This window comes from Bombyx mori, chromosome 8 (genome assembly GCF_030269925.1).
Source record: "Bombyx mori chromosome 8, ASM3026992v2".
NCBI classification, from domain to species: domain Eukaryota; kingdom Metazoa; phylum Arthropoda; class Insecta; order Lepidoptera; family Bombycidae; genus Bombyx; species Bombyx mori.
The window spans coordinates 7097738-7122947 of NC_085114.1; the positions used below are offsets into that span (position 1 = coordinate 7097738).

Genomic DNA, 25210 nt, shown 5'->3' on the forward strand with positions numbered 1-25210 from the left:
AGCGAAATATGTTTCGTAAGAGTCAATGCATACTTTTATTTTTGACCTACATACAATCTATTCAACTATTTTTTTAATTCCAACGAAAGTAGACGAAGCCTACGATCTTCAGATGGTAAATTACTGAAAAAACAGCCAAACCACTGCTTAAAAATGTAATAAAGCATAATTCATATCCAAAGGAGGGTCATGATTTTAGTATCTATGTAATGTGTAGAGTGATTGCCTTCTGCTGTTTTTTTCTGAGTAGTGGTGTATTTTTGTAAATAATGTAATTTCGTAATGTAATATTTGTATGTATTTTTGTAAATAATGTTATAATCGTTGATCTTTGATTGGTAGTTGGTGAAAAACGATGTCATTAACTTGCTGAATATGTAAATAAAATCTTTTTTTTTAAAGCCCTTAAATGAATCAATCGCTGAAAACCACATTCAGAATCGAATTGTTTTAGTTCAATTTTAAGCATTACTCTGTACTATTTACTTTAATACATAAAATACAATTTACGTATTTCAACGAATCCCTTATTATGCATGTTGTAAACTTTGACCCATTACGCTAAATAAACTTACGAATAAACACAGAAGCATGTTATTAATCTAAACGTTCTCAAAAGCCTTGAACATTCAGCATTCGTTGTTGCACATAATCACGTGATTTCATAATAACTTACAATTTTTGCATTAATTATTCAAAACGTTTACACAATATCAAAACGATTATATTTCACAAACGAATGTCGCATTTCTGCACTTTTTAGCTTCAGAATAACAAGTAATATACGGAATGTAAAAAAATATGTCTAAAACGACATGCAAAGCCTTAGTTAAGGACTATTGTGCAAATTGCACTTTTGCTGGTGTACATTTCATTGCAGATGACACGAAACACTGGACAGAAAGGTAAGAAATATACCTACTCGTGTACCTACCAGAAGTGTGGGTACAATTCAAAGTTTTGATCATATTCCGCTTATAGATATAATTTATAAATTCATCTAACTATAATGTTGATATGTAATCTGGGTTTTTGGCTTTATATACCTACCTACATCAGATTCAAAGTATTTTTGCCATTAAAGGTCACATAACAACGTAATTATTTAGTGATCCGCTACAAGTCTGCACCAACCTGCAACTGCCGAACGTATGTGTACGCGTTTCGGGGAAACCGTAAAATAGCAATTTTAAAAGAAACCTAGAACGTAATGTTTTGATGTGTGCGCCATGATGGGTGGGTTCCAATAATGCTTAAGTGGGCCGTTTTTTTTTCCTACCTATTTTAGTAATCTCGAGGGGTTATATGTACTAGATTCTCGCAGAACGAGTAGGTAAGTTCATGGGGCTCTAACCTGAGGATGTTGCTAACACTAGCTCTAGCAAGAGCAGGATCGGAAACGCGACCCACTGAGAAGATCCGGCGAGAAACTCAGTGGGCGATGGGCCGTGAGCCAGCTAAGACAACTAGAAAAATTAAGCAGGCAACGTATTATAAATTAAAATTTGCCTTTTCATATACCAAGATTATTTGACACATGATCCTTTTGTTAAGAACAATTAGGTTAGTTGTTGAATACTCTGTCGTTTGGTCATAGGTTGCGCAATTTTTAGTAGTTCAGATACTCGCGACTAACAGTCTTGACACAATGAGATACCCATCTTCTCAGTGATTTTTCTTGTCTTTATGCTTTATACAATAAGGTCACAGACATGTGTGGATTTCGACAGAATCTTGTGGTTCGTCTTTGTGGCTCTGTCGTGGTACGGCTCTGCGCTATTGATAGTATCAGCATGGGAGTCCTTTGTTCAGAGCCCTATAAGTTTCGGTGTTGAAACTACATACACTGATTGGGATACAAAATTACCAGCTGTAGCTATTTGTGAATCAGCCAACGATGATAAAATATATAATGTATCTGACACGTGAGTATTCTTCTAAAATTCGATCTACTCAAAAATAAATGGTGTTTTACGATTATAAAAATTATACATGCAAAATCTTGATGCGGTGCTATCATAATTTTCCATAATCGCACCGCTGCATGACTAGGTTATGATATTGGTCCTTTTAAAGGTCTAAGCTCACTGGGCGGTTATATCTAGAAACGCAATGTGGACGAACGCAATCGGAATTGAGAAAGTACAGACCATCTCCATTGCCTTTCATAAAAGGGCACTCAAGCATAATTGTTAGAAGGTAACACTTAAGTAAGATTGAAAGAGATGTTTTATAAAATGTTGAGTATTATTTTAAATTATAATACAAGGCACCACAGTAAGTTGAAGGTCCGTGGCACCATCGTAGTAATCGTCTGATAATGCTCAATCGGCGAATACGATCTCAGAAATTGATCGAGTGATTTCTCAAATAGTTCATAAGTTTTTTAATTTAATCAAATCTATTAACAGCATATGGACGCCATCCCATTTATTAGACCTAGAGGATACTCTGAAGGAAATTGCATATTTTCGTGGAGTGAGCTACAGTCTTGTTGAAGTCTGTCATTTAACTAAAAATCCCGATCCAAATTGTCCCGTATCTAATTACACGAACTACGTAAGGCTGGTACGAAGCGATTGCCCGAAAATCATAACAAATTGTTCATATAATAGCAAGCCTTTTGATTGCTGCAACTTCTTTCAACCTATTGATACTGACATAGGAACATGTTTTATTATAAATTCTATTCAAACAAAGTAAGTACCTTTATTGTAACTACTATTTGTAAACGTTACGAAAAGCCAATAACAATAATAACAAAAATACAATAACAGTACTTTTATATAAAATTAACAGGAAACCAAAACCATATCCTATGATCAGTAATATGCAAGAAAAATATGGAAAACTCAGCTTCGTGATAACGATACCCTCTATGGTAATAGGTGAAAAAAATTTTTACAGCTATTATATTTAAAAATATATTGTTATATATAAAAATATCCTATTCGCCTATGTTGTAGATGTATACTTTAGGCGAAGATGAAGTTCCGACTGTGACCACTTTGCAGTCGTCCACTTTGAAGATCCAACTCGGAGCTAACTATAGGTAATATCAACTACGTCATTTTAGATATGTTAATAGGAATGGTCTTACTAAAGATAACAACAAATCCATGTACATCAGATATGAATTGAAGAATGGTGATAAAATAAGACGCCATATTGTAAGAGTAAGGTATTCTCATGTCCATACATATTGTATATTAATTATAGGGATTAGACTGACCTTACTGTGGAATTATGTATAGTAACTTTTAGCATTTAAAGTTTACATAGGTATAAATATAATTTATTAAAATAATAGGTATAAAATTTTACGTAATCACATTTTAAATAAATATTCAAAGACCAATCAGATAGGATTATCTGGACCGAAATTAAATTTCCCTGCACCATGAAAACGGTGGCGGAGAATATTATACATAGTTATGAACGTTTAAATAAATAAATAAATACATATATTATGCACCCCGACCAAGAAACAAACATGTTCATAGCATTAATGTTTGCCCGATGTCGGAATCAAACCCAGAATTCTTGGCTCATCAGTCGGGAGTGCTAACTGATGTACGACCGAGATAGTCAACAGAAAAACAAACTTATATTTGAAGGACAAATGATTATGCAAATAAATTAGCCAATCTCCAAACATTCTTTTTTATTAGCCGACAATTAACAATACGAAACATTGAAAACGATCCTCTGATTGTGGACACAACACCGGAACAGAGAGCCTGTCGCTTCCACCACGAGAACAAGGACGGATTGTACCCTAAATATTCTTATAGCGCCTGCACGGTTTTGTGTCGTAAGAAAGGCCAGCTAGACACATGTGGATGCAACGACCATTTTATGTTGGGCACTAGTAAGTATTAAACGAAAGCAAATACGAGAAGTTTTTTTTTGTTTGAGGGATTACCGGTGGCCCAGAGGTCTTTCCGGTTTCACCAGGACATGTGGGCGAGCAAAGACTATATTTTTTTTAAATTTTAAGACCTTTATTTTTTTGGCCAGTAGGATATCGCCGGACTTCCGCCGAGTTTTTTAAGTTAAGTTTTTTAAGTTTTTTAAGACCTGCATGAAAATTTATCGAATTGTATCTTACTGTGTCTATTGTATGGTGCATTGTACTAGTTCATTGTATAAATTAAACGTTGTGTATTAGAAACGTTTCCGAAAACAATAATAGATGGTAGAGCTAGCAATACCTGAAATAATATCAGTAGGTAATGGTTAACACTAAATTTCAGCCGAACGTTAGCTAGTTCACCCATTTATATAGTAAAAAAACATGCTTTTGCATTACATTAGGGGCTATCGAAACATGACCTTGCTGAAGTCATACATATGTATTTATCTTTATGAACTTTAGGAAATGAACATTAATTTCAATTAATGTTAGTGGAGTAACTACTTTATTTCCTAACGGCATCGAGTATGATTTCGTTACACCTGTAACTTTTGTTATTTTAAAGTTACACACAATAATAATTGTTTCTGGCGCAAAAAGTCACATTTATATTCGTTTTGGTTAAACTTTTAACTATTTCTAAAGTTTCGTTTTCATAGGCGGTTACTATATGGCCTGGTTTTATGTTACATCTATTTTTGAGTCACCTTGTATTCTTTTTTACAGAAGAGTCAGAACGTTGCAATTTGTCAGGCATCGCGTGTCTCCACTCGTTCGCAAGTCAGCTAACGACCCTGAAGCCGCACTGGGCGAATCGACCAGGACTCGCGTGCAGCTGCGTAGCTTCATGTGACGAGACAGAAATTACTGTTATTAAGGATGTCGTTGTTTCGTAAGCCAAACCGCTTCGTCACAGTTAATCGAATTAAACCAATCAATTGAAACATTTAGTGATTGTTGAAGTAAAACTTCTTTAGAATCGTTGTGATTTCGAACTCGATGAAACGAAAAAATAAGCCCATAGAGACATAAACACATACATGTATAGGATTCAGCCGGCGAGAGAATGAGATAGAATACATTAGACGTTCTCGGTCTCCTCTCTGTGCGACTCTTCGTAGCATCCCCACTATCGTCTACTAAACATTGTCCATATGCATGCCGCTTTGCAGTGGGATAGTCAATATATCTATATTTAGGTATATCTTATTTATAAGTTTCATTTCTACCGTGTGTGACTTGCACACACACACACACACACACTTTTTTTGTTGTCGTCTAACTACCATTATTTGAAAACATAAATATCGATTGGTCAAGTCCACGGTATGACATCACAATAATTAAGTAACAAGCTTACACATTTCTTCTTTTAGCAATAAAGGTAAGACGAATAGAAAGAGGGCTTTCGTCGAATTAGTACTAGCATATTTACCAACGGAACGTTTCAAACGCAATGTTGTTAGGAGCCGTCTAGATTTAGTTGGTAAGTCAACAAGAATCTGTTAATAGACAATTGTTGTTAATTTTTATTTAACTAAGCCTTGATATCTGTTTTCAGTTTCTATCGGTGGGACTACAGGACTATTCTTGGGTGCAAGTATACTCAGTTTCGTGGAACTTATTTTTTATTTTAGTGTTCGTTTTGCGAATAACATTCTGATGAAAATAGATCAAAGAAAGAACAATACCATCACAAGTAAATACGACACTATAAATAATCATCAAGAAATATCTACAAATGCATCGATTTACTCACAACACTTATTTTAAGTCTAAAACATATAGCGTAATTTATTTTTCACAGTAAAGTACTTTAATGCGCTTACGAATAATAAAAGTCTTTCCCCAAATAAAGTGAAAGAAATATGTTTCATTTCGCCTTTTCAAATTATATACAATTTCCTTAAAGCGTATGTAACAAGTGTGCTCTGTAATCTTGTACTGATCTTGTGATGTTTATGACATAACCATTTGAGCCAGCAAAGATGAATCACTCTTACGAAATGTCCACACTTGACGGACGAGTGCGAGACTTTGAACTTTCTCGAATTAGGTATGTCGGCTACAGGAAACATTAATTAGAATTGATGACGACTGGAACGCAGTATAAAATATTAGGGATTTAGGTAGGACGAACTCACAGCCCTACTGATCTTAAGTGAATGCCACATCACGATAGCAAAGCCGAAGTTTATCTTCGGGGATCTTAGGCTCTATCAGATCATATGACATGTCCTTCTTCAAACGAGGCTTGTGGAGAGTATTAAGCGGTAGGCAGCGGCTTGGCTCTGCCCCTGGCACTGCTGAAGTCCATGGGCGACGGTAACCACTCACCATCAGGTGGGCCGTATGCTCGTCTGCCGAAAAAAAAAAAGATCCGGCGTGTCACTATTCTGTCAGAAAGACTATTCGATTCTTTGTTAAGTTCGGCTCACAGTTTAAAAATTCCAAAATTCAAAGAGAAGGGAATATATATATTTTTTATTTCATACACGCTTTGTCCCCTAAACAGGACTACTTCCGTGGTTTACCTGATTATGATACATTCGTAGTCATATAATGCGAGAACGAGTGATTTCCATACAATAAAATTTACAGTAATGATGATTAATTTGATGAAATAAAATACATTAGGTATGTTCTTTGGTTTATTGACATCACTACCTACTTATAACAAGTAAAAACGTGTTTTATTTGTACATTTTAAGTAAAGAATCACAATTGAATATTTGTTAATTGCACTACTAGTTTTGTATATATTTAGTTGAACAATGCTCTTAAAATTTGGATTACAACTATCATTTCTGTAACAAAGGAAGGTTAATGATTGTGAGAAAGGCATAATAAATTTTACAGATCTTTGATTCTTGGTTAGACTGTGCTTCCAAAGCACACAGATGTATAAAATAAATGTAGTATGTTCGTAGGCAATGTTTATTATATTGATAATCATGACACTATTAAGTATTTCTTAGAACAAAAAACATAACTTCTACATTCCCTTAATAATGAAATAGATTTGATATTTTAATTACAATTTTAATGATTTTTAAAATATGGTATGATTTTCTTTTTATTCGTGAAATGATGAATGTGTTAGTTAATGCTACGTAATTTATTATATGTCTACTAAATTCGAATAAATAGGAATCTTAAGTTTATCATAATGTCAGTTACTAAGAGGTTATATTAATTTGTAAAGATAGGTAGGTGAGCTGTCAGCTCATTTAGCGCTAAGTAAAAAGCTGAGCACTGAAAGCGCTTATGAGATAAGATCGATTTCTACATTTACATTTAACATATAGTTGACTCGCGACTATCCGCCAAACATAAGGCAAGGCGACAAATAATCGAATTTATCAAGTACTGCTATAGAGCCCCAGTAGAAATTTTTGAAAAGAATACGTTTTAATCTGACAAATTAGATACGGCTACATCTATAGGTACAGTCTGTTCAAATCAAGAAGATTTACTGAAATCCTTTTGGATGCTAGAAGCTTGTTGGATTACAGGGCTGGCCAGATTAAACAGAGATCGATTACCGGGAGTCCACTATACTTACAGTGAATTTGTCTACGGCATTTTTTTTCTAATTTTTTAGTGGTTGATAATGATATTTAAAAAAAATGTTTGGCAAATAATATGAGAGATGAGAGAGAGAGAGAGCACCAAATTTAATTAAGACACAAGGACATGAATCCTTGACAGTAGTACAAAAATAATATTTAATGATACGATTAATAAATAAAATAAATACAGATATGTACGATACTAAGTATACATACGTGATGTGATTATTATACTAAGTACAAGAGGACTTAAATTCTTAAACTTGGTTGATTTTGCCTAACATTTTTAATCTCTCGGGTTGTAATTAACATGTTGGTTAGCGTTTTGAATTCATATTAATTTTGTGACGGGTATATTTAGGCTCTCCTCATCAAGTGCCAGCGACTGCAGTGTCCATGGGGATGGAATCTGCGGTACCGCATACAATGCCATTGAGGTATCTGTTGCATACGACGTAGAGCTTCCATCTGCAATTTAAGTATATTGCTTATGAGAACCTTATTAAGTAAAACATTCCATTTTTTTTATTGCTTAGATCAGTCTTTCTCAAAGTGGGCGATAGCGCCCCCCTGGGGGCGTTTGAAACCTAGAGGGGGGCGTTAAGGGGCCCAGGAAAAAATGGGGGGCGTTGATGTGGGTTAGGGGGGCGCTGTATAATTTGTAATTTCATTTACTTTATAGTATTTTAAATTTCACTAAAATTAAAACTCATCTACTACACAATAACGAATAATTCGTTTATATTTCTACCCTGTATGATGTTATAAAAACTTAAAATAATTAACATAGAATTCGTAGGATAGCCCAGACACCGTACGCAATCAAGTTGTAACATGCGGAACATGATCGATGATAGTTAAAAAATTAGAGTAATTGTACCTTAATTACATTGCACTAGAAATTATTTTAAACATTGGAAAAAAAACTACCATACAGAGTTTTAAAATATTACGTAAACTAACACAAATTGGGGTTTTCTTTACTTTCTTTCTTGTTTTTAACATAAGGGCATTTTACAGCCTTTTTCTAGCATTTTATAAGAAATTACTGATCTAAGAATCATAATTTTTATATAAAATGGAAATGCGTATATAATTATTGTTAAAAAACTTGTCTTAGATTATTATTTTTTACAATTTACCCATTACCGTCCAATGTCAAATAGTATATTAAGCCTAAACAGCTCACTTATTGTAAACATGGTTTACTATTTTATTTCTATATAATATTACGGTTTTACATAACAATAAAACCGATATTATGTGCCGAGAAGGAAAACATACAGCATTGTATTATGAAGAAGCAGTGTGTACTTAGCTTAAATTCCTTGTCTATGTCCAACCATAGACAGTCAATTTAGTTCCATCTTTAGCCGCTAGGTGCTGCCAGCAAGTATAAAGGAAGCGCAGCCATCTTTGATCTTCATAGTCTTCACCAGGAAGAACTTCCTGCAATGCTGTATGTTTTCCTTCTCGGCACATAATATCGGTTTTATTATGTAAAACCGTAATATTGATGTGCCTTTGGAAAACATACAGCATTGTATTATGAAGACGTGTTTGTTATCTGCTGGTGAAATTATTAAGCACAACGCTATGATGAAATAGGTAAGCTATAATAAAATTATGAAGCGCAATGATAATGTTCATAATTTATATAATTATTAAATAGAAAAAACACAGCTGTTAACTTTCATGTTAATTCAATAATTAAAAAATATTTATAAGTTTGTAATAAACATTTTATCTTGTATATACAAGAAAATGTATAAATTGTATAAATGATGTATATACAACATGAGTAAATAATGAGTAAATGTTTTGAAAAAAAGAATCGTGAGGATCTTTAGGAAGCTCTATTATTCGGCAATAATTATTGTAAACGTTTGGATGATTTGCAATTGCCTCTAGAAAGTATTTCGTCCATTGGTTCATTATCAATCCATCTCAGAGGCTACTGCTGATCTACAACTTCTTAAGAGATGGGTTGATGCCACTACCTCGTAAGGTTGAACGAAGACCAGTTTCCACTGACAGTACGGTATGCCGCTTTTGTGACAACACACATAGTTAGAAAAAAGTCCTTACGAATCTTACTGGGCATGTCTTTAGTTTCATGTTTAGAAAGCACTTATGCAGATTATTGACGAAAATGGATTTCAATTTTAGACCCAAAGACTGGTATCAGAAAGATGTTTTTCTCTGTTATCAAAGAAACTGTCTTTAGAAATGTTGAGCAAAGTAAGGTTATTAACTCTGCGTCCAGTAGCCAGCAACATGGTTGTTGGTGTCCTTCAAGCTACCTTGAGGCGTGATCTGGTGGCTGAGTTTGAAGAAAACCAATTTAGAACTATTCTCGGATCTCATGTGAATGGGACTATACTTAGTAAAGTTGTAATAAGTAGTTCAATTATGTTTAGTTATTCCGATGGCTTTTTTAGAATAGCAATTTTTATTAGAGAGCTTGAGAATGTTTGCTGTCCTACATGTATGTTGTCCACAGAAAGTCGACAGCGCTGCTTTATGCAGAAGGATTGTTTTACAGGCAAAATTTTCTTTATGAAAAAGAAGAGAAAAAAGAGAAAAAAAAGAAAACAGAATTTGGCAACATCTGCAGACTTAGAATCAATTTTAAAACTGTAGCACCATATGCACCATCTTCTAGTTGCTGGTAAGTATGCTGGCAAAGTGGATTGACACCAGCTTATTTTCAATAAATCTTCTCCTGTGTAGACCAGTCTATTATTTGTACAACCCGCCCCGTTTCTAAGCTTTCAGGGTTAATGTTTACCCTGTGGAGGAGGCAGGTTTTGGATTTCGTGCGAGTTATCTAGCGTTCGGGATCTGAGGGCTTGGAAACCCAAATGCTTTCGCTCAGTCTGGAAACACTACCAGGTAGGTTCCGTAGACACTGTTGAAGTGAGTCAGTACTCTGGGGAAAAGGTTGAGAGGAGGAATTCTCCATGCTAGTTGCATCCTCTACGGTCTGCTGAAGGTATCCAATCTTGGTCGGCGAATGGGTTTATATCCGGATGACCCCACTTTCGAAAAACTTTTGTGGTCACTTGTGGTAAAAAGTGCCATTTCACAGGTTGATTTCCTCGTGATAGCCTATCGGCTACGATGTTGTATCTCCCCGAGAGATTATAAGCTGACAGTTATCTTGAACTTATCGCTTAGTTTAAAAATCGAAAGGTCAACCGCTAGTGAAATACTTTCAGATTCATTTTGATTGTCACTACCATTGCAAATAGCTCTTTTGTGGTTGAGCCGTTTCAGTTGTTGAACTGACCATAGACAGGACGTTAATATTTTGTCTAATTGTAACCCCTACCCATATCCGAAGCTTCCGTTGCCAGGAAATGGTTGGTTTTGTGTCTCGGCAATGTTTGACATGTGGCTCCGCGTCAGCACTGCATTTGTAACCCGTACACATGTCCGAAGCTTCCGTTGCCAGGAAATGGTTGGTTTTGTGTATCGGCAATGTCTGACATGTGGCTCCGAGAAGATCAAAGATGGCTGCGCTTCCTTTATACTTGCTGGCAGCACCTAGCGGCTAAAGATGGAACTAAATTGACTGTCTATGGTTGGACATAGACAAGGAATTTAAGCTAAGTACACACTGCTTCTTCATAATACAATGCTGTATGTTTTCCAAAGGCACATCAATAATAGGTTGGGGAAAAAGTTTCTTCGCATTTTTTAAGAAAATTCACAACATTTTTTAATATAGTTTATTTACATTTAACTAAAGTATGTCGGTACCATTTTGTTCCATAACTTTTTGCCATCTTGTAGGTAGGGACACGATCCCATTGCTATAGAAATTTTAGGGCTTCTGATCAAAATACCGCGACAATTGGTTTTGGCAGTCCTCTTGTGATGTTAACCTGACACTGCCTAAAGAATTCTGAAGAGACCGAAACAGGTAGAAATCTGAAGGTGCAAGGTCAGGACTATACGGCGGATGCATTAACACCTCCCAGCCAAGCTGCCTTAATTTTTGCTGAGTGGCTAAAGATGTGTGAGGTCTAGCGTTATCGTGATGAAAAACCACACACCTTATGTTGATTAACTCCGGCCGCTTTCTCTCAACTTCTTGCTTTAATCTCATCAGTTGTTCGCAGTAGAGTTCAGAATCGATGGTCCTGCCTGGTGGTAACAACTCATAATGTATAATGCCCTTCCAATCCCACCACACACACAGCATCACCTTGTTGCGAGTTAACCCGGGTTTCACCAGAGTCTGTGAAGCCTGACCGGCCTTTGACCACAACCTTTCTCGTACGTTTTTGTCGTACGTGATCCACTTTTCATCACCAGTTATCAGCTTCTTCACAAATGGTTCGGTTTCATTAGGTCGTAATAAAGAATCACAAATGAGTACACGGTTCCTTAGGTTTCTTTCAGTGAGCTTTTTTGTGTACCCAGTTTTTTTCAAATGCGCCATAACTATTTTGTGGTCGATTCCCAGTTCTTCAGTTACGTCGTAACTACTGATAGGCCGATCTTGCCCCACTTTTTCAAAAATGGCATCGATTTTATCCGTAATAGGGCGACCAGAGCGACGTGCATTTTTGACAAATATATTAAGTGTATAATCTATGTTTTTGACATCAAAATTTCCGAATTGAAAACGCTTAAACCAAATATGTGCTACTCTCACAGACACTGCACTAGGTCCATAAACATCGCAATTTTTTTTCACGACTTGCGTTGCTTTTTTACCTTTTTTGTGGTAAAATTTTAAAATGTATCGAATATCTTCATAAGATTCACTCATCTTGAAAGTACGAAAAATAAATAAAAATCACATATCTTCCTAATTTTAATTTGGAATTAACTTCTTTCGAATTTAAACTTTTAATTATACCAAAACCAGCCAGATACAAATAGTATAGCCAAAGAGATTTTATTACAAGTTCATACATTTTTAAGCTATTGCATAGCTTTTATCGCGGGCCATGAGCGCGGCGACCGAATCATGAAATTCCGTAACGGAAAAAACCTAACATCCCTCACTCCACCTACCATGTAGCTCGCGTTCAACACATTCACACGTTGCGCTTGTGTAGTGTTTGTGAATAAGCGCGTGGCGTGACGTCACACTGCATGCGCATCATGAAAACTCTGCCCATCACTTTCTCGCGCGATCTAGCTTATGAGTGTGAATTTTTATTTAATATACCGTGGTTTTGTTTTATTATTGATTTAATATTAAATTATCATTGTCTAATTATAATGTCATAAGTTGATAAAAATGCCATGCAATAGCTTTACCGCCGCAGTTCCCGAGTGCCACACTTTTTTTTTGTCAAGAGGAAATCGCCGGACTTCCGCCCTTCACTGGGGGTGGAGGGCGGGGCATGTCGGAGTCGAACCGACTAAAACCTCCTGTCGCTCAACAACCAGCATCCAAACCTCGCATGAGACAGAGCTAATGAAAAGGCAAAGGGGGGAAAGTGAAACGTTTAGTGCGGAGCACATCTCTCCCATCGCCCTCCCCCTCGGGACACCAAACTGGCAGTCGTCGGCGCCACGACCACCAGCCCTCTCGGTCGGCAGGCTGTTCGAAGCCCGCCTAGATGGCGCCGGTTAGAATGGGCTATCCTACGGAACACCCCGCTGGGTCAGAACCAGCGTGAGTTGAGGATAGCCGGCCTTCCATCACCCGGATGCTCATGCGTAAAGCGTGTGCAGAGCAGCTTGCACGTCGTCTTCTTAGGCCCCCTACGCCGGTCCCCAGGCCGACATGTGAAGGAGACCCGAAACACTTAGAGGGCCAGGGCTTGGGCGAGATCCGCCTCCCTGGACCCCGCTCGACGGCGGCGGGCCTGTGCATCTCTCACGCGCTCCGCCGCCTCCTTTTGCGAGATGGTGCACTCGCAGAAGGCGAGCATCGCCTTCCACGACTCTTCGTCACCGAGCATCGATGCCAGCACGCTCGGCAACGATAAGTCGTTTCCTATTTTTGCGACGAGGACACGGCGCCACCCCTCCCATGCGGGGCAGGCGACGAGCGTATGCTCTGCCGTGTCCAAGTCGCAACCACAATGGTGGCACTCTGCCGTCGGCTCGGCTCCAATCCGGTGCAGGAACTCACCGAAGCAACCATGCCCAGTGAGTACCTGCGTGAGCCGGAAAGTGAGGCGTCCTTTGTCACGATTCACCCAATTCACAAGAACCGGGTGAATCGCCTCGATGGTCCTACGGCCAGCCGCATGGACCATGACTCCAGCACGGACCGCCGAGATTGGGCCCTCCGCACTCTGATCACAATGGGGCTGAACGCGCCACGCCCCGGGCACGAAGGTTAGCCCGCCACTGATAGTCAGCGGCAAGCGCCTCCGCCTCCAGGACCCAAGGCGGCGTCCCAGCCAGTACACACGCCGCCTCGAAAGAGATGGTGCGATAACCACGGATGATCCTGACCGCGATGGTGCGCTGCGGCCGTTGCAGTTACTACGCTACCTTCACGGCCAGTGACTGGCCCCACACGGGCATCTCGTATAAGGCCATTGACCGCACCACCCCCGTATAGAGACGGCGCGTCACCTGGTCAGGCCCCCCGATGTTGGGAAGAAGCCGGCTTAACGCGCCGGCCACCCCTAACAAACGAGGGACCACGTTCTGAAGTGAACATGGAAGGTCCAACGATGGTCCAGAATGAGGCCGAGGTACTTCAACTGCACCCCGACCCGATACGGACGCCTCCAACCACGATATGGGCATCGACAGGTGGCACTCTCCGGGGCCTGGGGATCCACATGGCCTCGGATTTACGGAGTGTCACTCGAGGCCCAATCTCCTGATTTTGCCGACGACATGCGCCACCTCAGCGGTGGCAAGACGAGCAAACTCAGCAAAACTCCCCCTCCGGGACACGACCAGCGTGTCGTCTGCGTAACAGATTACGCTTAGGCCCGGGAGGAGGGCACCTCTCAGTACCCAGTCATACCCGATATTCCACAAAAGAGGGCCGAGCACCGACCCCTGTGGAACACCGCGCACGACCGGGAAACTGTGCACGATCCCACCGTGTCCAGTACATGTGACCGATCTGTCCTCCAAGTAGGAAGCCACCAGTCGGTGAAGGTAGGAGGGCACACCGTGTCTTACCAGGGGCATTTTTTAAATAAAAGAACACTTATTGCGGTATAACTATAATAGTTAGACATATGCTGTCGCGACACTTTTTATAAATAATAATGTTTTTTACAAAGTCGTAGTACATTATTTTATTCTATCATCAATAGTTTTCGTAGGGCACGCGACGTAAAGAATATTTAGGTAATTTCTTTTCACCTTAGGTTAAATTATTGGAGTTTTAGTAAGGATACCTAATTTTTTTCAAAAAAGATTATAACCTATGTCACTCGGGAATAGTGAAGCTTCCAAAGAGTGAAAGAATTTTTCAAATCGGTTTAGTAGTTTCGGAGCCTATTGAATACAAACAAACAAACAAATGTTTCCTCTTTATAATATTAGTATAGATATTAATTATTATTATTACAAATAATAAAAACGCTGACTTAGACGCGGTTTTTATTTGAACCAGTTCTAAATTATAAACCAAAATTCTATGAAAAATTACCCATATTTATCTATAATACGAAATGATATTAATTTATTTTTCGTAGTTTCCTTCCATCTTGCGTCGATAATCCTCAGTGCTGAGGGTCGTGGCCTCCTCTAATAACTTTCTCCTGCATCATCTTGCGCCATTCCTGCCTGTCCTCGGCTGAATGGATAGCAACGTGGACTGAGGTATTCAGAGTGGAGCGTATTTGGTCCGACCAGCGCATTGGATTTCTGCCTCTGTGCCTTCTCTCACATACCTTGCCTGTTACCAGCAGCTTTTCCAGATTACCACCTCTCTTTCTGGCGATATGTCCAAAGATCTCGAAACTCCTCCGCGCGCATGTAGTGCTGAGGCGCATTGGAATCTTGAGCTCGGTAAGAATGGATTCGTTGGTTCTGTGTTCTGTCCTACGAAACCCGAGCATTTTCCTCCAGCACCACATCTCAAACGCGTCGATGCGTTGGCGGTCGGCTTTCTTGAGGATCCAAGTCTCTGCGCCGTAGAGAAAAATGGAAAAGACGAGGGAGGTGATGAGCTGCTTTTTGGTATTCCTCGAGATGTTTCTGTCCGCCCAAACACGGTCCATTTGGGACATAGCTCTCTTTGCCATACTGATTTGCCTTCTGAGGTCCTTTTCGGAGGATCCATTACTAGCTATGACGGAGCCCAGATAAATGAACCCCTCTACGACTTCCAGGTTTAGCTTATTCGTAGTTTAATAAGTTATTATTGTTAGTAGTATTATTTACTAGTCGAAATATAAATTTTTAATTATCTTATGATGAGAATCTTATATTAATGAGAAAGATATTCAACAAAAATAGTTTCGTTCTAATAAATTAGCATAGTAATAGTACAGTGAACTAGCAATTTATTTTGGTAATTCTGAATTTAAACAAACATATTGATGAGAAGAATTCATTTTCACTTTGCAAATTTGTAAATACACGCTCTGTAGCAATGTACGGACATATAATAATATGAAGAAACAATAATAGCATCTACAAATACATATTATTATGTACTAGGTGGTACTACATTTACTAAAATTAATAGAACATTTAATAATTAAATTAATGAAATTGTGGTTTTAAAGTTTTAGGGGTGTATAAGAAATGGGGGGCGCTGAAAAATAATTGATTTTCAAAGGGGGCGGTAAAAGAAATAAGTTTGATAATCACTGGCTTAGATGGATGGACGAGCTCACAGCCCACCAGGAGTTAACTGGTTACTGGAACCCATAGACATCTACTACGTAAATGCGCCACCCACCTTGAGATATAAGTTCTAAGGTTTCAGTATAGTTACAACGGCTGCCCCGCCCTTCAAACCGAAATACATTACTGCTTCACGGTAGAAATAGGCAGGATGATGGTACCTACCCGTGCGGACTCACAAGAGGTCTTACCACCAGTAATAAACTACCAGTAATGTACTCGCTTCAATCAACAATGCGCGTTTGTTTATTTAGATATTGTTGATTTAGTGATTAGTTGGTTACCCTAATGATTATAAAACAGATGTACTTTGTTCCTGTTTTGATTTCCGGTCTTTGCTAAACATATTGGCACTCGGATTTGGATCTATCTGTTGTTGCCTCGTCTGTCAAAACTTCTTTAACACCGTTGTAATTTGAAATTTGATCATCAAGAGACAAAGCAAAAAAAATTAATTATATAGCATTTAGCCTCGAAGAGAATGAGATTTTTTGTAAATACCTAGCATTAATCATGTTTTAGAGTTGCCTTTAGATTTGAATTTAATTTGTTTCGTTAGTTCGTTTATAGTTTTTTTTCTCCATACATTTAAAAGTACTTTTACAGTTTAATATCGACGAATACATTTTCCGTAGTCTTTTAAGTATTCAACTTAAACATTTTCATAGACACGCACGACCCTAGTCGTAAACTATTTTTGAAAGTAGTTTCCATTATACTTACAACTCGAGAAAGCCGATAAAAATATTGCATGTTATTAAATATTGCATGTTTATTTAACCTTTAGTTGAACAAATGTTGATGAAGGTTTCCCTTGTTATAATTTTAAAATAAAGGCTAAATTACAATTTTAGTATTACGACAGCACATTATCATTTGAGTTTCAATGACTTCACTAGACGCTTTTAATTGGTTACTGTGAAAAAATTGAGAGTGAAATGATAATGACAATCTTTGTTCCTTATCTCAGTTTTACAAATCATCGGGGCCTAAAAAATAACAATCCCGGTGTATTCGTGTCGAGCGATGCTACTATGCCGGTATTCAAATCCCGCAGGTAGGTACCAACTTTTCTGATGAAATCCGTACTAGACTCCTGTTCACGAATGTCTTCCACGATGAAGGAATAACGCGATGTAATATAAATCAAACCCGTCTAACTATAGTTTTTGTAATTGCTCTACACGGCGACATTTACTAACTGATATATATGAGCTCAAGTAATCACTCAATATAAGATGAAAAAAAGGGTAAAGAACTCTTTCAGCCACATGTCTAACGTCTAAAAATATATATACTGGTAACCTTATTTCACCAGTCTCAAAAGCCGATATATTTTTATCTTAATATTGTTAATATAATTTGTATCATAATTATTAACTATGCATTTAATTTAATTTTTTCCGTATCTCATAATTTGAAGAAAAAATCTACCATGTCAGTTTTCTCTTCATTATGAAATACATGTGAAATACTAATGAGGTTATAGATAAGTATGCAAGTTTTCATATATGAGTGAAATATACTGACTTATGACAAAATTCATATAGATAAGAAGCTACAATAAAATATAAATGATTAAAAATAGCGCAGAAATAGTAGGATTTAATTAGTTTAATGTTAAAAACATGTGATGATATAAATGTGCATGAATGCATTAGAACACCGTAATAACGTATAAAGTTTCAATAAAAAGTTGCATTTACAATATTTTTTTGACACATTTCCATCTTAATATTAATTATAAAAAAGGAACTAATATGCAACTAATTTACAGGTATTGTTTTAAAATAATCAGTACGCTACTCACATAGTCAATATTTCCAGTCCTGAATGGAAACGCGTCACAAACGGTGGAAGCACACAAAATAATTCCGAAAATTAAAAAAATCAAACTGATTTTCATCTTGATACTTTTCGATGTTTCTCTAAAATAGAAGTGGAGCTGCTCTCGTGACGTGAACTAGTCTGTGATTCCTCTAAGATTGCAGGGAGTAGGAATACTCGTGCTTTTTAAACGAACTACCACACCCACACACTGTTTCAGGCGCGCGTCCAGAGCAGTAATGAAGCAAATTTATACGTACGTGGCTTTGACTTAACTTGGCATAACTTTAATTGATAGCAAATAAATGTGATGCTATCTTCGAATTGCGTTCAAAATAAATAATAAGCTGTGTTAATTTATATTCTTTATTTGTTGTTAACAAAAATATACCTACTATATACCTATCTATATAGGTACATATATGCATACATACCTACGATATTGTTTTCAGTTTTAACACGAGATAAACAATTTAAAACTTGATATTAATCCAAAGCTAACATTTTGCGTTATTGGAATATGTCCAATTATAAATATCCATTAATTTCCATGGTTCGTGAATTTTAACTATAATAGATAAAAATCTATAGACCCAAAGTAGCATTGCCATCGAGAAAAGAAAACTAAAACAGCACATATAATTGTGATTTTTCACTAGACTGCATGTCTATAAAAAGATATTTAAAAACAAATCGGATCAACGGTGTGCTTCTTTCTGCCTGTTAACACGTGGGGCAATCAGGCGGTACGATCTAAAAACAGGATAGTCATTATTCTAATAAGTTTTGGTGGTTTCTGGCACTCACGTTGTAAGGTCTAATTCCTCCATTAATTGCGTCACATTAGGTCTGTCGGCTTGTTCATCGAAATAGACTTTCTTTGAATATATTATATGAACGCGGAGAATAGTTAATAATAATCATAATAATTTAGGTGGGCTGTGAACTCGTCCACCCAGCTAAGCAATAAAAAAAATCATTAATTAATTGCCTATGTTCCCTTACCTATTCGCTGGTAGTCTAATGGGCTATTCCAGCTATATCCGGATGGGTCGGTGAGCTCATGGGTCAAGCTAACGCTAGTTCTAGTGGGAGGAGAGTGCTTTGCAGAATCTACGACCGGATCGGAATCGTGAGCCACTGAAAAGATCCGTCGAAAAACTCCGTGAGCTATTAATTGTCCGTAACTCTTATCGTAATTTATCGTCATACATGGTCATCCTACACGGACTGCGTGATTTGACCGCAATATTTTCCTAAGTGCAAAGGTTATCGATATCAAGCACGTAAACTAGCAAATTGTATTACAATAATAAATTGAGTTTAAAAAAGAAGAACTGTGTATACATTATTACATATTTGTTAATTTACTTTTTTTTTTCCTACCTAAGCTGAGAGCCTTGAGAGGCTATTTCAGCGTAACCCTAACGTTTGTAGGTGAGCTCACGGGGCTCAAACCTGACGACGATGCTAACACGAACCCTAGCAAGAGTCGTGCTTCGCAGAATCTACTACCGGATCGGAAACGCGACCCACTGAGAAGATCCGGCGAGAAACTCAGTGGGCTGTGTCTGGGAGTTAATTTACTCGTCGAGCCCTTCGTCGCAAGCGACGTGTTCGACGAGAACGGTGACCGGTGCTTGAAGTACCTAGAAGCACCGTTAGTGGGTCGGGAGGATCCGAGATGACGTGTTTTGGGCGACGTCGACTGCTTTCCATTCTGTCCTCAGGATCGGGAATGTAGTTACCGGCGGCCACGATGAGAGGGTTCTCGTGTTGTGCCGCTTTATCGAAGTGGGTTAATTTACACGAATTTTAACAACAGTTCACCCTGTAGCATGTAAACACCATTTAGAGCATTTATTATTTCGCGAGATAATACAAAAATGTTAATTTTACTGTTTCAAACTCACGTACAATGTCATTAAAAGAGCCACTAATGTTTTTTTTAGAAGCAGTCGCATGCCTACCGCAAAATGAAATCTTGCACTGACGGTCGAAATAGTCCAGATGACAGGCTGGTACTATTATTCTGAAGGTTCTAAATTTTCCACGATAAAGGAATAATATCATATAAGGGAGGGTGGCGTATCCACCGGCGGACTGAATCTAAATAACTTCTGCTATACTAATGATATAACGACTCTGGTCGCAGAGGAAAATGAAATGTGCACGTTACTGAGGAGAATGGAACGATTCAGCAACGATTTGGGCCTGTCTGTAAACAAACAAAACAAAAATTATGGTCATAGACAAAACGAACAACTTAGAACTTCATTGGAGCACACAACCTACAGAAGGTCAAAGAATTCGTCTGCGTTAGATCAAATATCACGGATAACGACGGTTCCTGTGAACCAGACGTGTATAGAAGAATTGGAATAGCCAAGAATGCAAGGTCTCAACTCTTAAGACTTGGAAAGACAGGAAAATATCGCTCTGGACGAAGACCAAGCTTGGGCGCACCCTCGTCTCCTCCATTTTTCACTATGGGCCTGAGACTTGAACCTTACATTTTCAGATAGCAAACGGGTTAATGCCTTCGGAGTGCGATGCTGGAAGAAAATATTACCCATGTCCAAAATCCCATGGAGTGTATATAAGACCAACGCATCAATACTCGTCAAGCTCGAAATCAAAACAAAGCTTTCTAACATTTGCCTCAAGCAAATCCTAGAGTTCTTCGGTCACACTGGCAGGAACCACGGAGACAATCTAGAAAAAACTGGTGATTACTGGTTAAGTGGAAGGAAAAAGATCACGGCTTCTCTGGTGTCATATACCAAATCGGATTGCACGACCTCTTTGCGGCAGAAAGAGTTCGAGTAACATGGAGTCTGGTTTAAAATTTTATTTGAATAGACTTAATGTTCTATAAACTGTGTTCTGATTTTGAGGCGTTTACAGAAAGAACTCCAAGGTAACATTTCGTTTCTTACAGAACCGTTACAGAAACATCAAGAACATGTTTTTTTGTTATAAGGCTTTTTAGGTTATACAACTACAATAGACTCATCACTGAATAAACTATCTTTGACATCTTTGTTGAGCATTGCGCTTGAAAACAATAGTCTATTCAGAACGAGATAAGCAATAGTCTTTTGTTTGATGGAATGCATTGTAATTTGAAAATGTAAAGTCTTTTATCGCTGAGGTCTAGATAATTTTACATTGAAATTTACGAGAAAATCTCAATATCTGCTCCACATCGTTCGATAATCATTATTTTAAATTTACTGAATTTCAAACTCATTGTAGTGTCTTGTAAAAGTCGACGGGGCTCCAGCAACAAATTTTTGAGTTGATCTAGGTTCAAGCTAAATTTATTTAAAAAAAATATTACTATACTTACAAACATAATAATATGAAAGACGGTGGTAGGATCTCTTGTGACTCCGCACGGGTAGGTACCACCACCCTGCCTATTTCTACTGTGAAGCAGTAATGCGTTTCGGTTTGAAGGGTGGGGCAGCCGTTGTAACTATACTGAGACCTTAGAACTTATATCTCAAGATGGGTGGCGCATTTACGTTGTAGATGTCAATGGGCTCCAGTAACCACTTGACACCAAGTGGGCTGTGAGCTCGTCCACCTGATTCAATAACCGGTTTCGCCAGTAAATAGAAAATAAATGTTGTTTTCAACAAATCCGGCTAGTGTTTTATATTCTGTGTATTGAATGTCGGAAGCACATACGAGACAGGAACAATTTTATCCAGAACTCGTAAGTCAAATAATGAAATGAATGGGTAGGCAGCGGTTTGGAACGGTAGGCAGCGCCTTGCAATTATAGGCAGTAGCTTGGCTTTGCCCCTGCCATTGTCGACGACCATGAGCGACAGTAATCACTCACTATCAGGTGGGCCGCATGCTTGGCTGCGTACAAGGGCTAAGAAAAAAAATCAAAATATCCCTTACTATCAATCGTTTTCGCAGGGCACGCGATGTAAATATTAAAATCTTAGGTAATTTTTTACACCTTGAGTTACATTATTGAAGTTTTAGTAAAGACCCCTAGTTTTTTTTTTCAAAAAAGATATAGCCTATGTCACTAGGAAATAGTGTAGCTTCCAAACAGTGAAAGAAATTTTCAAATTGGTTCAGTAGTTCCGGAGCCTATTCAATACAAAAAACAAACAAATTTTTCCTCTTTATAATATTACTAGCGACCCGCCCTCGCTTCGCTTCGGAAACATTAAAACACACATGAAACAAAAAAAATAAATAAAAAAAAAACAAAAAAAAGTAGCCTATGTTCATCAGGGACAATGTCGGCTTCTAATGGAAAAAGAATTTTTCAAATCGGTCCAGTAGTTTCGGAGCCTATTCGAAACAAACAAACAAACAAATCTTTCCTCTTTATAATATTAGTATAGATATAGATATAGTATAGACTAATGTACTAATTGGAATCAAACCGAGCCCTCGTAGTCGCAGTCACTAGCCGCACAGGCGATATTTCAATTAAAGTGTGGAAATTAGAGGAATTTAGAAAAAAAAATCATATTATTCTTAATTTAACAACCACTGCCACTGAAGTCATTTCGATGTCCCTTTAACTACTAAATAAACATTTAAGCTCTCTTTTTTCTATAATTTTAATAACCAACTTTCAACTAATAATCCTACTTTACGATTATGTTATTATCTTTGGAAATTGAAATTAAACATCGGAAATCGTAAATGTATGAATAAGTCGAACTATTAGTATCGAGTTTGAATTAAAAAAATATATAGGTATATATTTTTAAAAAATTTCGGGATCCGGCAAACCCATGTTATGGAAAGGAAACCTTAATATATCCGCATTGTTGTTCGGTGTCATAATAATGAAGCTCATGTAACTCTATACTGTGTGTGTTCTACTGCAAACAGTCCTAAAGATGATTGAGTCAGATTGTAATTAGCTTAAATGCCCCATCTTGACACAAATTGTCTTCCCGGTTCTAAGGAATTAAATTGGTCATCGTTTTCCAGAATAATCTCGAATTCCAAGGAAAAATCTTGCAAATTATGCAGTGACCCTTAGTTCACGATGATTAATCAAATGGAGACGGGTTTACTAGATTATGTTACTGATTAAGACATAAAATTCTCGTTTAAAATGATACAAAACAACTTTTTAAGAAAAAATAATTTATACCGAACACGTAGGCTTAATTCAATATAACTGTGGCGCTCATAATGTTAAAACAGTTTGCCGCGTATTGTGAAATAATGGTGAAAATCGATTAAAAAATCGAAATTTTTATAATTTTTATTCGAATTTCTGCATATTAATTATGTAGGCAGTCACTATCATTGCCATACTTAAGTGATACAAACGAATGTTTAATGATTTCGCTAAGCCTTATATTTCTTATATTAATCGACTTTGTCAGTTACTTTTAATTCATCGCTATCTAGTGTAGTCATGCCTTATTTTTTATTTATTTTTCCACCTAAGTCTTGAGAGACCATTTCATTATATTGCGATTAGTAGGCATTCCTGTTTGAACCCGTTATTATAATGCATCTGAATCTACTACCTACAGTCTCAAGGTTGGCAGCGACATTCACAATGTACTACTGTATATGGGCTCGGTTGATAAAGCCTTATCAATAGACTGAGTATGGTAATAATAATATATGCTATAAAAGAGTCACTCATAAACAAAATATCTAAGGTGTCTTAAAAAACGAGTATATAAAGATACACAATAGCTGTATATTTAATTCCGTAATACAAGATAGGTACCAAAGCTAACCGTTTAATGTGAAGCCTTACAAATTTGCAGAGTGTATTGTAGCCATGTTATATATCACGAAAACGAACTAAGTAACTGAACTTAGACAAAATATATGTTTTTATTTATTTTTCTTTTAATCCTATATCGAGGCGACTACTGCGTCTTTATCTTCAAATCTATGACCCCTGAGATGTTCCTTTACCCGCGAAAATAAGCAGAATCACTAGGAGCTATGTCCGGTGAATATGGAGACGTTCCATCAATTCGCAGCTAGCTTGTTGAATGGCAGCCAGCCAGGACTTATATGCTGAAGAGTTGTCTTGGTCAAACAAGACAACTTTAGCGAGTTTGCCACGCCATTGCTTATGTATTTCATCACGTAACTTTGTTATTTGTCCTGCTTACCAACTCCCCGTAATAGTGGCTCTATGATTAAGATATTCGATAATTACCATACCTTGGCTGTCCCAGAAAAATCAGCCCATGATCTTGTCGGCGGATGGAATCGCCTTAAATTTCATCGGAGTTTTAAATGTCGGTCTCTTCAAAATACTGTTATTCGTTTACGGGTCATAATGCTGTTTCGTCCATAGTTATGAATAGAGCCAAAAATCGATCAAGATCTTGTCGTTAAAAACTCAAACAGCTTTGTGAAATTCTCAGTCTGTGTGTCAGTGGTTGTGTATAATGTTATGGCCATTTCCTATAGATATCGTCATTTCTTCTGTTACAAAACAAACAGTAACACGACGGTCCGCCAAAACAATTTTTCAACTTCAATAATTTTTTCAGTCACTACCGATGTTAAGCGTTCCGTGCGGGGTCGTCGTTAAGGGAAGTTTTCCTTCACTTAAGCTGCACACACCAACCCGCAACCGTAAAATATGAAAGAGCATAATACCCTAATGTTACTCTCAAGCGTTAATTTTACCAGCTCTGTAGTAAAAAAAAATTTGCAGAGAAATTTCAGTACCTTGCGAACTTCAATTTTAACCATTTTTAAGAACACATTCCAACACGACGCGAACGAATGACTTCTACAATTTAAAAAAATAAGGAGGGGTTATTTTTGTTAATTTAATATCGAATAGGTATTTATAAAAAAAATATTGTAAAATAACACTCGATTGTAATATAAAACTTTGTATTCAAAGACAAATAAAACGATTTGAGCAAAGCATAGCGTAAATAGGCAGCCTTAGCCAAATGAAAATTTTATAAAATTTTGTATTTTAAATTTTAACTTTACATATTAAATACGGAGCCCTCACTTGTCCGTCCGCATACACGTCCATTTTTTTAGTTAAAGTGTTTATAGATTGAACTGCTTCAGGCCAGGATTTCTAGGACCAGCTAGTAGGAAATTA

The 25210-nt window shown here is 37.4% G+C and overlaps 1 protein-coding gene across 1 annotated transcript; it reads left to right on the forward strand.

The window, feature by feature from the left end:
- LOC101743753 (sodium channel protein Nach) lies at nucleotides 1-18474 on the forward strand. Its single transcript, XM_038012534.2, has 11 exons — nucleotides 1-905; nucleotides 1731-1925; nucleotides 2412-2699; nucleotides 2800-2881; nucleotides 2967-3052; nucleotides 3672-3871; nucleotides 4643-4808; nucleotides 5293-5402; nucleotides 5478-8028; nucleotides 16260-18064; nucleotides 18335-18474. The coding sequence occupies exons 1-9, from the start codon at nucleotides 802-804 to the stop codon at nucleotides 5687-5689; spliced, it is 1443 nt and encodes a 480-aa protein (XP_037868462.2). The 5' UTR covers nucleotides 1-801; the 3' UTR covers nucleotides 5690-8028; nucleotides 16260-18064; nucleotides 18335-18474.
- Nucleotides 18475-25210: the final 6736 nt, after the last annotated feature.